General features: G+C 35.9%; 2 protein-coding genes across 2 annotated transcripts; one reads left to right on the top strand and one right to left on the bottom strand.

Annotated features, from left to right (window-relative positions):
• Positions 1 to 1,304: 1,304 nt before the first annotated feature.
• On the bottom strand, positions 1,305 to 3,420 carry LOC111882977 (uncharacterized). Its single transcript, XM_023879335.3, has 3 exons — positions 3,181 to 3,420; positions 2,520 to 2,705; positions 1,305 to 1,741 (listed from the first exon to the last, which is right to left on the bottom strand). Exons 1-3 carry the CDS (start codon positions 3,244 to 3,246, stop codon positions 1,502 to 1,504), a joined length of 492 nt encoding a protein of 163 aa, XP_023735103.1. The 5' UTR covers positions 3,247 to 3,420; the 3' UTR covers positions 1,305 to 1,501.
• Positions 3,421 to 10,367: 6,947 nt separating this feature from the next.
• On the top strand, positions 10,368 to 14,726 carry LOC111883001 (protein SENSITIVE TO UV 2). Its single transcript, XM_023879359.3, has 12 exons — positions 10,368 to 11,051; positions 11,258 to 11,296; positions 11,500 to 11,618; positions 11,701 to 11,753; positions 11,902 to 12,239; positions 12,391 to 12,459; positions 12,533 to 12,615; positions 12,714 to 12,965; positions 13,062 to 13,168; positions 13,246 to 13,415; positions 13,628 to 13,833; positions 13,924 to 14,726. Exons 1-12 carry the CDS (start codon positions 10,500 to 10,502, stop codon positions 14,228 to 14,230), a joined length of 2,295 nt encoding a protein of 764 aa, XP_023735127.1. The 5' UTR covers positions 10,368 to 10,499; the 3' UTR covers positions 14,231 to 14,726.
• The last annotated feature ends 14 nt before the right edge of the window (positions 14,727 to 14,740 follow it).

Consider the following 14,740-nt stretch of genomic DNA (forward strand, 5'->3'; position numbering starts at 1 on the left):
TGTGCCAAAAAAAGTTTTTGTTTTGAAATATGTTTACGATGCGATCTGAACCATTTTAGAAATCGGTCTGATAGAAACCAGTATGATTTACAGTTGAAGCGTGGTTTATACCAGTTTGAGGATTTTATCATTGGAATCGATTTGGGTGAAATAGGTATTCAAACCTATAAAAAGGATTGTCATATAGTAAATATGTTATTTTCGTCCATTGTATCTTCAATTTATTGTTAATACAAATTTTTGAAGGTTTTCGAAGACAAATTTTCACTCATTAAGCTATCTTGGATGCCCGACAAACACTTTTTCTAAAAGTTAAAATTTGAAAATTTTCATTTGAACCCCCTAAATGCTTGAAAAACATCTTACACCTTTGCTTATTCGTATGTTTATGATTAACTAAAGAATTTTCATTAAATTTCAACACCATAATCAAAATTGGTAAAATACAGAAAAATAATAAAAACATAAGTTATTTCAAACCGGTTTCACCCAAATTGGTTTAAACCAATCCTAACCGGCTTCTATAAGTTTAGATATTTTTGCTCAAAACTAGTTTGAATCCGACTCGATTTTTTCAAACTAGTTTTTGTTAGTCATATTGTTTCCGTCTTTCTCCTCTGTTGACAAAAACTTAGTAAATAAATATTGACAATAATTTAATATAGCATATGTCAATTTGGGTCTTTTTTAATCCATCTAAATTATTTTAGTTAACTCATAGTTCTAGCTTCTAGGGTTAACCATTTAATATCAGTAAACATAAAATGGGTAGTTCTTATCATAAAATGATATCTTTCACAAAATAAACTTTTTAAAATGCTTTATTCTCGCAAAGTTGATATCTTTCAATGAAAGGACATGTCATTTTTCAAATAAAAAATAATAATTTTTTTATAAAAAGAATCTTTCATAGAGCAATTTCATAAACAAATACATTTAGTCATTTTAGTGATTTTAGTGATAGAACCAATACTGTGATCCGTACACATCACTTTTTCTTAGTACATAACAAATTATACTTTACAAGATTAATCACTTTTTCTTAATACATAACAAATTATACTTTACAAGATTATATTGTACAACATTTTAAAGCATGAACTGTATGGAAAAATATTTTTATATACCGATGAACTCCCTTATATAAACCAAACAAATTTAAGCTCAAAATCCCTTCCATGGCATGGCATTACAAACCGGCTATACAATTTATCTGTATTTGTTATATATAAATATATTATTAATTGTAGCACATGCAACTTATACTATTTTAATGAAATACTAATTGTTAATTGTATACAATATTAATTTGGAACTTCAATATAACATGGGAAATATACATACAAAACTGGTCTTTGTGTGCTTGTGTATGTTCAAAACGATACAAAATGAAGTAAATGACCAAAATGCCCCTGATAACTGATACTAATGACACCAGGGAAAATAAATAGCAGGTCTTCCAACCTATACGTGTGTTGAACAAGTGAAAGAAATTGCAAAATTACATCCCAGATTCTTCTAGCAGCTTAAGAATGTTATGTTCAGGTGCACTGATCGATGGCAATATCACACGGTTGGTTCTTCTTTGAGATTTTGCTGCAGCTGGCTGCGGTTCTGGTGGCGGTATGGGTAGGCTTGGGGGTGAGGGTGTGGGTGTGGGCCCCACTCCTTCCTGCACTATGGACAAGTCTGTCCTCCTCTGCACCCCTGCACTTACACGTTCTTTCCATATTCTTCCGTCCTTTTATGTCAAAACCAAAAAACAAAACAACATTTATGATTCATGAATAATCATTGTAGTCGCATGAACACCATAAATGCGTACTTATCAACCAAATGCCTCCATATATAAGCTAAAATAAGGTTTCTATTACACCATTGTATTTTCATTTTTTTTTTCTTATCAGGACACTGTAATTCGAAATATGTACCCAATTATAGCAATGGGAATTGCTTTGTATTTCGATGATATTACTATTATAATTGGGTAAAGTTTCCAAAGTATGATAGTATGATACTGTGATAGGAAGAAATTAAAGTAGGATGCCATAATAAACAAATAAAAAAAGTTTATTGCGGCATTCTTGCCTTTAACCCTATTATGTAACATGAAAGCCCAATCCACAATATAACTCCCCGTTATTCCCATTATTGCTGCATGTTCAAAACACAAAGCTTAGAGGTTTATGATGTCAGATGTGGAAGAAAAGATACACTAAAACTACTAAATGCAAAAATTGATTATTTGGTGAAATTACAAAAACCAAAGTTACATATTTACCCATTATTAATCACTATAAAATACTAATAGCACAAATTTTGGTCAAAAGAGTTCTTGTACTCTTTTAATATTTGAGGCCTAGTCCACAAATCTAATTAACAACCAATCAGTTTGAGTTTCCTTAACTATGTGCATGATACGATGTAGGATTTATTTTGTAACAAGTGGAGAATAATTGATGTTGACACTATCCATGAAATTTCGGAGCTTAGTAACATGACAAAGCAACCTGACTTACATTGAGAATTGAAGGTTCGGGTAATGGGCAGTGAACAGGTTGATCATGGTCAAGAGGCTCGGTGGGGTGGTCAACGGGCTTAAACTCAATGACAACCTCGATACCATGATTAGTTGTAGCCGTCGCTCCAACAACTGTGGAAGATTCTGCTACTTCCGTGTCTGGGGGTAACACTTCCCTCTCATCCTGAAAAGAAATTAAGCAGCCAAGAAATAAAAATAGTTTAAGTCGACATAATTTATCAAGAAAGGAGCATAATCACAATCACTTTGCAATGAAATCAAGAAGCACCATGAAAAACATCAACGCAAATCACTCTAAATGTTCATACTTAGTTATAACAAATTCGCAAGCATTTACACTTTAGGATTCAGACAAAATCACAATAAGTCATTGTTCTAGGAAATCATACTGTTTCACAACCTAATTACAGAAATCCTATCTTATCAAAATGAAAGCCAACAGATCTGGCAATACCAAGAAGCCATGATCGATTACTTAAGAAGCACCAATACGATAGTCTGAAATTAAGAAGCACCAAAAACTCCCATGAATGAAAATCCAAGAATCCCAGACCAGGGAACAAGCAAGGGAAACAATCAATCGATTAAAAACCAAAAGAGGTGAAGGAATCAAACAGTGATGGATGTCATTTGCTTACAAGTGTAGTCTGGGAGCGACGATGACCGTTTCTGCTTACAGAAAACCTCGAAAAAAGGCTCACCATGTTGCTTAGCTTCTTTTGGTTTAAATTACAAACAAAGAGCTCCAAATCTGATCTGGGATTTTGTCAAGTGTCTCTCAGGGCCAAAGATTATAAAAGTCTTAAAGGGTTGTGGGTGGATAGATGGACAGTGACCGAAATGGTAGCTTAGCTTTGGATTCTGTTCTCCGATCACAGAAAAATACCGCAATCTATGACAAACATCATCTAAATATAAAGAGTAAATTACACGAATGGTCCTTTGGTTTAAGTTAATTTATGTGTTTGGTCCTAACTTATTTTTTTAATTTGGAAGGTCTTTATTGTTTGCTTTTGTTACGTTCTTGGTACTTGTCTTACCTAAAAGGACTATTTTGTCATTGATATTTTAATTTATTTAAATAAACACGCCTCCAACCCCACCCCCTCACCTTAACTTACCCACCCTATCATTTTTCCCTATTTAAATAATAGTTTTTTAGGTAAGACATGGACCAAGTGCGTAACAAAAACAAACAATAGGGACCAAACGCGTAATAAAAACAATCATTAAGGACCTTCCGAGTTAAAAAAAAATAAGTTAGGGACCAAACGCGCAAATTATCCCAAACCATAGGGATCATTCGTGTAATTTACTAAAATATAAACAAATGATTTTTTAGTAAATTAGATGTCTAGTCCTAAGGTTTATGTTTCATTACATCTTTCATCCAATTATGAAAAACATTGCAAGCTTAGTCCTTGACACTTAACACCGGTCTCCTTCTTCCCCTCGCATCCATCGCGTGTAAGGTACATGAGGGCATTTTAGTCTTTTTACCACACTCTCTTCCTTTCATTTTATTTAAGAAAAAACGGCTCAGTGGGTTTTCATTTCTCGTTTTAGGGTCGAACGATAAAACCCCCCTTTTAATATTATGGCACATAATTTATTACTTTTCCATTTTTCTTTACAAAAAGCTATAATATGTGTAAATTGTGAACGTTACATGTTTTTTTTTCAAAGTTTGATGTTTATTGTTGTAAGGATTTCTCCAAGTTTGATGTTTCTTTGACTCGTTTTGACATAGAAGAAGGTTACTTTTCACTGAGGGCTTGAGCAGTAGACAATGTTCGAGGTATTAAGGCATAAATTATGTGAGGCACTGATTCTAACCCTTCCTGAATGTGTTGAGGATTTTGTGGTTTATTGCAATGTATCGATTTTGGGTTTTCCTGTTGTGCTTATGTAGAGGGTTCATGTGATTGTGTATGCTTTTGTGTGTTCTTAGCCATTGGAGAGCATTTGGTATAGTTTTGGGGCATTGGAAGAAAAAGGAACTTGAAGAAGGAGCAAAGGTCCACCAAGAGCTTGTAGATCAAGAGGAGTAGCACCATATCTAAGCTATTTGAGGTACCAAGTTCCAACCATGGCCATTATCTTCTTAGATTTGTTGTTAGGAGTTTTTAAAGTACCTTTTGGACTCCATTGTTGAGAGTTCTTGCATCTTGAAGACTCCAGACCATAATCCCTGTCCTTTTGGACTCTTAGCGGCACTAGGAGTCATAAAAATCGGACCTTGGTGGTTAAGCAACCACAATGCAAGAGTTAGAGAGATTTGGGGCTAGTTAGATGGACAAAAGTCATGTTTTGACCCCAACCTTGTATGTAAGCACATAAAGTTCGTGACTTTATGGGGTTAGGATGTTCTAGAAGACCTGGATCTACAGTTTGGACGAAAGGACTTACTGGATTAAGTCAAAAATTAAGCCCTTGGGGAATTGGCCAGTACATTGGGCGTACTCCCCGTTACGCATCGCGTACTGGGTCAAACTCCCCGATTTTGGTCAAGGTAGCGTACGCTGGGCGTACATGCCCGTTACGCCGCGCGTACTCCTACAGTTGAGAATTATTGGACTTTTGGGCCTAAAGAAAATGGTCCTAGACTTTTGGGCCTCATGGCCTACTATGAAGCAGAATTTCAGATATTGGGGCTTAGGGTTCGAGTAGCGGGCCTTCTTGGGCCAAGTTGGGCCCTTAGGAAGTATTATGATGGACTTGGACATATTGGGCCCATTTGGGGAATGAGGCCCAATTTGGCAAATGACCAGTTAGTGGGCCCTTGGGAAATCCTTACATGGCCATAGGAGGGTTGGGTTTGATAAACTAGAATTTGGGACTTCCGTATGTCCATTTGGGTCAAAGGGGTAAAATGGTCATTTTACCTTTCGATTAGTTACCAGTCTCTGATTAAGTATCTTATTGGAAATTATAGTCGGAGAGTTTCCGAGGCCGCAACAGACATAGACTTCTTATCCAGTTTATCAACAACCACTTGTACGAGGTGAGTTACCTTCCAGTAGCGGTGGGTCTACGACCACAATGCTGACCCATCAGTAGGAGTTGTATGATTAGATGCTTGTCTCTGTGATATTCATCTAGGTTTGCTACTACCTGATATGTTTATGTGCTAGTATTATATGATGCTATGTGCTAGTGACAGTAGGGGAGATAGTCCCCAAATTATCGGTCGATAGGGCCGAAGGGGTAGTCATACCCAACCATGCTAGATAGACTATGTGATATGAGTTATGTGGTAGTAGTAGGGGTGAAATAGTCCCCAGTATCCGGTCGAGAGAACTGAAGGGGAGACCAGCACCCAGATATGCTAGTCAGTATCCGGTCGAGAGGACCGAATGGGAGGCCAGCACCCAGGTATGCTAGGCAGTATCCGGTCGAGATGACCGAAGGGTCAGGTCGGGCACCCAGATATGCCCGAAAATATATGTATGTTATGTGATTGTATGGCATGTGGTACGGTGGGGGAACTCACTAAACTTCGTGCTTACAGTTTTCAGTATTGTTTCAGGCACCTCTTCATCGAAGGGGAAGGAGCTGGCGTGGTAGCTGTACATCACACTCACACCATATTTTTCGCATTATTGATTCATGGGATTGTACTCTGATTATACTATTATCGTGTTTTGATTCGAGACATGTTCTGGATACTTTATGATTTGTCATGATATTATCAAGTTTTTAGTAAATGTTTTATAAATCATTTAATTAAAAAAATGAAATTTTTGGACTTGAATTTTGGGACATTACACAAGTCTCAAACCTGCTTAGTAATTTCTTAGATCTCTTTATTATCATTTTATTAGGCTTTTGGTCCAAAAAGCTTGATCTTTGGGGTATGGACGTCCCAAGTGTGTATACCATCAGATCTGGAACCATGGAGGGCTTTCATGGCATAAAGATGCAAACTTTATGGTTTGTCCCGATTCTAAATAGGGTGGAACTCGACGAGTCTGAGAAGGGACTCGACGATTTAACTCGCTTTATCACGACTACGAGTAGCAAGGGAACACAGGGAGTCAGGAGGATGACTTGACGAGTTGAGTCAACTCGGAGTGTTGACTTTGACTTTGACAAAGCGTTGACTTTGACTAAGGTTGACCCCTGAAGGGGTCTTGAGTAAGGAATTGTATCTAAGGCGTTGTTTGTATATGGGCGTGAGTAGAGCTGGTTGCAAGAGTACAAATGTTCAGTTACTTCAACCAACATTTGAGGTGAGTTATCTCTGGTAGGAACGGGTCGAAGGCACCAATGCCGACCAATTTATGTATGTTAGTAAGTTCCAGACTAAGGCTCGATGTCGGGCGGGGCCCGATGTAGGTTTATATGTTTTCCGGGTTTTGATCCGATGCTGGGGCGGTACCCGATGAATGTCTGTATGCTTGATGTCTTTATGATTCTTGCATGTGTTTGTATCTGTATGGTTCCGGACTATGGTCCGATGCCGGGGAGGTTCCTGAGGAATGTTTGTAAGCTTTCCGGATCTCGGTCTGATGTCGGGCGGGGCCCGAGGAATGTTACATGTCTATGATTATGTGATTATGCTTATGTTTATGCGTAATAGTATATATGCTCATACGTATGCCGAGCTTTGATCGATGCTGGGCAAAGCCCGATGTAACAGGTCAAGGTCAAATGTATGTTATATAAGATTATGTGATTATGTGTATGGTATATGGTAGCTTGGGGAGACTCACTAAGCTTCGTGCTTACATTTTTCAGTTTCGGTTTCAGGTACTTACGCTAGTAAGGGGAAGAGCTCAGGATGACTGCATTGCACACACCACATCGTTTAGTTTGGGACGATTTACTCTGATATTTGGTCATGTGATTTTGATACAATGTTTTGATATGATGTTTTGAGATACTATCACTTATGTTTTTATGAGATGATTTGGGTTACTATGGTTTTATTCATAAATTAAAAATTATTTTTTTGGACCGTATTTTTGGGATGTTTCACTTCTGGGTATGAGTGTTTTGGGCTGATTTGAAAGTTGGATCTTAGGATAAGGCCTAATACGGAGTTGGGACCAATTTGGGAAATTGGACCAATTATGGGCCTTGAAGTAATATAGGCCTTTTGGATCAAGATTTGGACTTGGGCCTTGGCCCAATTAGGGAAAGGGTAAAATGGAAAATTACCATATGTTTGGGCCTTTAGTCATGAAGGGTATTCTAGTAGTTAATTGGATGTTTGTTTGAGTGATAGTTCGGGATTTTTTGTGGGTTAGCAGTCGGAGGTTTCAACACAGTTCAACATTGTGAGGTGAGTCTTCCTCACTATACATTCGGGTCGAAGGCACCAAGGCCGACCCATTGGCTTGATAACCTGACATCGCTGATATACTGAGTATGATATAAACATGCATGCTAGTCTGGTAGATCTGTAGGACTACCTGTGAAATTGCCTGTTTATCTATATATGATATTATCTGTTATATGTCGACATATTGTGTGGATGGGTTGAGGTAGTACTGCTTTGTGTTGTAGCTAACAAACCCTGAAGTATGCCAGATATGAGCTGCGAACCATGGAGGGCATGCCAGACTCATACTAAGGACTCATGAGCATTCCATATACGAGCTGAGGGTCGGACATGGCATGCCATACTCGGACCGATGGATTAGCGATATTCTGTTTGTTGACTGATCAGGCCGGGGAGCAGGCCATACATAAGCTGTGGGCCCGTAGGGCAAGCCAGACTTATGTTGTGGGATCAGGGGTAATCCAATCTGTAAAGTTGTGGACCCATTACATGCTGTTATTATATTTGTGCTATTTGCTATGTATTGGTATTTTGGGGAAACTCACTATGCTTTGGGCTTATAGTTTGGATTATGTTTCAGGTACCTCAAAAGATGCGGGAAGACGAAAGTGTAATCGTGCACATTCTCATGTTTTGTTTTACGATTTTTGGATTTCTTTGACGTGAAACTTATTTTGAAAACAAATTGTAATAAATGATGGTTTTGTGGTTGTTTAAAAAGTTTAAAATTTTCAAGAATTTTATGAATGTTACACTTACAATTGTGGTTTATGATTTCAAGTACTTCCGGTTCGAAAGGGAAGGATCCGAATTGATCGCAGCGCATACACCTGTGTTTTTCGTAACTCGTGCTTTTGAGATTTATTCTGTTTATTCTGAAATACTTTTAAATGTTTGAATAAAGGATAAATAAGTGTTTTGATTATATTAAAATGAATTTTTTACCTTCTAAAATTTGGGGTGTTGCACAACATGTAGAAGCTATTGAGACAATTTAGATTATATAGTTTTAGATGTCTACTTTATCATATAATTCAAAATAATTAATGTTTTATATCAACTTAGTATAAATTAATTTATCGAAGTTAACTTTACTGTCATTGTTATATATAAAAACTAGTTTATAATCCGTGGTTACTACGGGTTATAAAATTAATTAAACTTTTATAATAAAAGTTTATAATTATTAATCAATTATTTTAAATAAATAATTTTTAATAAATTATTAATTAAGAGATATATCAAAAATTTAAAGTTATTATAACCTCAAATTTAACATATAATTAGAAAATATAAATTTGAATTTTGAAACGAGTTGTCTAATATATCTACATGACACATCTACCCTAATAAATAAGAATGATTTGCCACATGTCCTCCTCTCATTCAATTTGCCACATGTCATTTTGTCATAATTTAGAGATATATTTATTTTTCACTTGTCATTTATTTCATTTTCCATTTCTAATATATTATTAATTAGTTTCCATAACTTAAACCTACCATAATGATATTAATTTCAAATTTTAATTTTTAAATTTCAATTTCAATTTTAAATAAATTTACAGTTTAAACCTCTGTGTTTAACATTTTGTTATAATTAACCTGTTTAGTATACAAGTCTGATAACTAAACAATAATTTTAATTAATTTATTTTTTGCATGTTTTTTTTTCTCATAATTTTTATTTATTTCAAATTTCAAATTCAAATAAACTTCTCATTTAATCGTTTGTATTTAACATTTTGTTTTAATCAACCCATATAATATACAGGTCTCACAACTAGTAACATAATATTAATGAGGAGTTGTATTAGAATGACACTTGACAAAAAGGAAATTAAAATTATTTATTTATTAGAACAGTGATATATATTTAAAAATATTTCAAATATATAGTTGTAACTACACAACGCGTGAGTATTTGTCTAGTTTCAATTAAAAAAATAATTAACTATAATTAACCAGCATAAGATGAAAATGTTTTCAATTGTCAAACTTGAAACTTCCATTTTATTCAGCTTCCTCTCCTTCCGGTCAGAAGAGTTTAGGATACGAATCATACCATACGAACATTACAATTTACAAATTGAAGAATGGTTTGGTGGGCCATTATCGGTAACGTCTTGTTCCCAAGTTCTATTTAATGAGAGAAATGTGAGGATACTGAGAGAACGTGAGGTGTGTTGAAGGAAAATCGTGTTCCCGAATTTCATTAATGGAAGGAAAGCGAGGGGAGAGAAATGATTTTGAAGCTATATTTTCCTTCAAAATTTTCATAAAAAATTAGACGGATTTGAAAAGAAAGTGATGAAAGGAAAATTTTAAGTTTTATTTTTTTTCTCATAATTCGGAAACATAAAAACTTAAAAATTTATTTTCATTTTCTTCGAACCCAAAAACATAAAATGATGAATATTTTTCTTTATCTCATTTTTTCTTTCTGTCAAAATTTTCCTTTATTTTCTTTTAAAGAATTAAAAAAAAAAACAACTCCTGGAACCAGGTAATCACTCGTGCACGATAGCAAAAAAGATTAATAGAAATAGAGTGAGTAGATCTTCCAAATTCTATACTATCTGTTCGTTTCCCCCCAAAAGCTTCCCCAATTACGATACGCTCTCATGAGAGTATAGTCTGCTTTCAAATCAATCACTCCTATCACCAACAATGGCGGGCGAGCATGATTTTGAAGAGTGGGATGAAGAATTCTTGAAAGAAGCTATCCAATCCACCGAAGCCGCCGTTTGTTCTTCTTCCTTAAACCCTATCCAACCGCCACCAAAGTTATTCCTGCCGCCTCCGCCACCCCATTATGCCCCTCACATCAGTTATTCTCCTCCTAGAGAGTTGTCTCAGAGAGTCAAAGAAGATAATTACAGAAACATTCCGGTTATGGGTTTCGATTGGCCAGTCTCGTTGAATGGAATCAATCGAGGTCTCGATACTGCGCCTTCGTTTCCTCATTCTTCTCGATTGCACGACGAGGATAAATGTTCCAAACAGCTGGAAATCAATCATTTGAAGGTTTCTTCTCCTAGAGAGTTGTCTCAGAGAGTGAAAGAAGATAATCACAGAAACTTTCCAGTTAAGGGTTTCGATTGCCCAGTCTCGATGAACGGAATTAATCGAGGTCTCAACAGTGCGCCTCCGTTTCCTCATTCTTCTCTACTGCATGACGAGGATAAATGTTCCAAACAGCAGGAAATCAACCGGTTGAAGGTTTGAATCACACGCACACACTTGATTGTTTCTTTCATGTCAGTTTCACTCTAGTTTTGTGGATGAAGCATTACTGTATTACATACACCATTGTATGATGGAGCATTTATCAATGAAGTTGCTTGTGCAGAATCTTCATAACCTCCACCCTGGCTAGAGATACAATTACCAGTTTTAAGTATTTTTAATTAGCTGTTTTTTTGCAGGAAGAGTTGGGAAGAGTATCGAAGGTGCTTACTAACCTGGTATGTTCCGTTGTATTACTATCCACAAATTTGTATTAAAGGATGTGCTTTTAAGGGAAGTTAACTCATCACAGATTAATTAACAAACTTTCCAACATATAAAAAATTGAAATCATTTGGTAACACACCAGAAATAAAGCCTGCTCACGAGCCTTGTTAAGCATGATCTAGTAATGAACTAATGATTGTTGATTCACTTCCAGGAACAAGAGTGTTTGGAGCTCAGGAAAGATAGAGAAAAGAATGAGAAGCATCTTAGATCTGTACTTCCAGTAAATGGATCTAAAGATCCTGAAGCTTTATGTACAAATAAGTCAAATCTGTGAGTAATATTTTCCTTCAGCTGTGTTATAACTGTCTTCAAATAGGTCTTACATTGCTGTATGTCTGCTTTTATGTGGCAGGAAAAATAAAGATCCTTTTGAAGACCACACTATCATTCATCCGGGAACTAGAGGTACTCAGATCAAGTTATCATTTTAGCTCTATGGAATTGTTGCATTGAGGTTTTGTTGGAAATACACACAAAAACTGTAATTTGTAGAGTTTATAACGTGCTTTCAACTTTTATTGTTTTTTGGGTCTTAATTTGAATTTGTGATTAGGTGTAATACCCTGCAAGGCTGTGGGTGTTCAGACTGATGATCAAGAGTTGATGATAAAGAAGAGTTTATCAGTTACCAACCATTCAAGAAAGTTAGCAGACATTTGGGAACCAGGAAATGATCAACAACCAAGAAATAACCTCGTTTCCAAGTTGTTTGTGGCATGTGGAGCAGATCTACAGGTCTTATTTGGTTGCTTAGGTTTGAAAATTCCATCTAAAAAGACCACAACCAAAATGGAATCTTTTAATCATGATCTTTTAGACATGGCTCCAAACCACCGTATTCAGTCTGTTGAAGCTGCAAAAGTATCTCATCTCTACTTAACATTGACAAAGGTAGGTATTAACCATTAAGTTACATCGAAAGTGCCATTTTCTTTTATATTCTTTAGTGAAATATGAGCATGTCGTTAATTATTCTCACAAGTTCTGTAAATGTGAAATATGTTTCATTACTGATTATCTCTGATGATTGTCACCTGTGCAGATTAGTTATGATATAGGAAGATTGGACGATTTGTTAGAAGCATTGGTTACTCTTTGTCATGTTCAACATGTGAGTTTCATAATTTGATCACATTTGGTTTTAACTTTTATGTTGCTTAAAAACTTTTTTCTTTTTTCAACAGAAGACGATTGTTCACAGATCTCTTTGTGTGCTTCATGTGGTTTTGAAACACATTTTAGTTATGGAAAACAAAGGATGCAGCAGGTATGGGTGCAATCAAAACTTGTTCCTTTTTATTCTTTGTTGGTGATGTTCTTCGCCTTATGAACTTTGATTTGATCTCTCCAGTGTACTGTGCTCAGGGACAATGTCATTGTTAATGAACAACATTCTGAAGTCAGACATCTGTTTCCTGATAATCCACATCATCCAGTCCTTTCAAGCTTGATAAATGCTAAGAAGGTTGGTGATTCTTCCTCATTCAAATGGTTTTCTTATTATCAAACGATGCATCAAATCATCATGACACATAGTGAAGAAGTTATAAGAGTGGAGGCTGTTTCTATAATGAATATTCTTCTTCTAAGAACCGATGCTTATAAAGAAAGAAAGATGTAAGTTTCATTTTCTGTCTCATGATTATTATTTTTTTGACCGTAGTACCCTTCTTCAAGTATTCTGTGTTATTTTATTTCTTCTTCTCAAGGTAGGTATGGAGAGGTGCCGGTCTTTGAAACTATTTCTCAGCTTTTAAGAAAGGAAGGTGGGGTTGCTGTGCAAAAGCAAACTGTGGATCTTCTTTACCTTCTGCTAAATTGTAATTTCACCTCTTTATCTCATTTTGATCCTAAAAGGATTTTCATGAAGTGACATAGTTGATGTTTTGTTGTAAAGGTCCAAGTTTAATGTTGATGTTCTGTTCATCTTGTAAAGAAGAGGGGACATCTTCTGACATTCCAACCACAAGTACCGAAACTGCCCCTGTATTTAAAGGGACAGGTGCTATACTAGAGGGTTTAGCTGATTGTCTAGCTTCCCGTGGAAATGGTGCACCAAAAACCTTGGTATGTTATGTTTTTTTTTTAATCCCTGATGTTATTGGATATTTAGGTACTGTTTCTTATAACTTATTGGGCTTTTTTAGATAAAGTTTTGTATATGTAGGGATGTTTCTTTTTTAGACCAGATAAAGCGTATGAACATACGAGACTAAAATACCATTTTACCCTTATTCTGTCTAGTTTTTTTGGTTAAGCCATGAAGTTATTGTGTTCAGGTGTTGAAACTGCAACGGAATGCCATCATTGTGGTGGCTTTCTTGGCATCATCAGGGAGACGTGGGTTTGAATTTTTGTTGGGACGTGATCCTTGTAGTAGAAGAAGCAATTTTCTATTTTTGATTCTACAAATTTTGGCATCTGAAATTGATGTAGAAGAAGCATCCTCCTCCTCATCCAAGGCTTGTGATGATTTCAGAGAAAGGTAGAGTATTTATTATTACTTAAACAGAAGATATGTGAGAGTTTTGTTGTTGTAATATATTTATTTGTGGGGCTGGGGGTGGGGGTGCAGGACGTTGGTGATACGTGAGGCGTTGATTCTTTTGAACAGAGTGGCATCAAATCCTCAATACTCGACACCCGTTTTGCGTCTTCTCACAAACAGAAGAGGAGACATGGCATGCCTCACCATTGACATTGCTACCAGGTTATCCAGGAAACCCCTCAGTTCCTTGTGGCATCATCAAAAATCTCTCGACACTATTTCAAAGCAGATGAGAGAATCAGAGATTCCGGATTTAGCTCGCATTTTTAAAAGGAGAGTCTTTAGTTTCTTAGGGGATCCCCTTCCCTCTGCCTCCGCCTCCACCTCTCATTAGAAAAAAAAAAACTTGCCCCAAATCGCACACTTTTTTGGAAACCAGTTTTGTGTCTTTACAGTGTTGTAAGTTTTTTTTTTTTTTTTTTTTTTTTTTTTTTTTTTTTTTTTTTTTGTATCTAGATTTTAGATCCAGGCAGGCAGGCAGGCAGGCAGGGCGTGTTGTATATATTATGGGTGAAAGCTTGCAAGTCAAGCAGTGTGTCTCTTGAGCTCTTTTTCAGATTTCACTTTTTATTTTTCATGTTTTTGTTTGGTTTCTTCATTTTGGTTGAGATTGTTAGGACAAAGTTTTCTAGGATTATTTTGACAACTGCAATTTGAATAGATGAATGACCGAGAGCCTGTATGTCTGTCTTTGACTTCCCCTATTAAAGAATAAAATGGGTGAGAGGTGAGACAAAAACAATGCACATTTTGTTAGTATTGGCTATTGTCTATTGACATTGACAATCACATATATCATTCATTTCAATCCTAATTTAGTTCACCTTCAACTTGGTGCAGGCAT

The sequence above is a fragment of the Lactuca sativa genome, chromosome 6 (assembly GCF_002870075.4).
Source record: "Lactuca sativa cultivar Salinas chromosome 6, Lsat_Salinas_v11, whole genome shotgun sequence".
NCBI classification, from domain to species: domain Eukaryota; kingdom Viridiplantae; phylum Streptophyta; class Magnoliopsida; order Asterales; family Asteraceae; genus Lactuca; species Lactuca sativa.

Bases quoted from the DNA above. Each gene is read 5' to 3' on its own strand.
- LOC111882977 (XM_023879335.3), bottom strand. From the start codon at position 3,246: ATGGTGAGCCTTTTTTCGAGGTTTTCTGTAAGCAGAAACGGTCATCGT. The intron at 2,706-3,180 runs GTAAGCAAATGA...ATTTCTTTTCAG, and splicing joins GTCGCTCCCAGACTACACTT to GATGAGAGGGAAGTGTTACC. The intron at 1,742-2,519 runs GTAAGTCAGGTT...TTGACATAAAAG, and splicing joins CCGAACCTTCAATTCTCAAT to GACGGAAGAATATGGAAAGA.
- LOC111883001 (XM_023879359.3), top strand. From the start codon at position 10,500: ATGGCGGGCGAGCATGATTTTGAAGAGTGGGATGAAGAATTCTTGAAA. The intron at 13,169-13,245 runs GTAATTTCACCT...TTTGTTGTAAAG, and splicing joins TCTTTACCTTCTGCTAAATT to GTCCAAGTTTAATGTTGATG. The intron at 13,416-13,627 runs GTATGTTATGTT...TATTGTGTTCAG, and splicing joins ATGGTGCACCAAAAACCTTG to GTGTTGAAACTGCAACGGAA.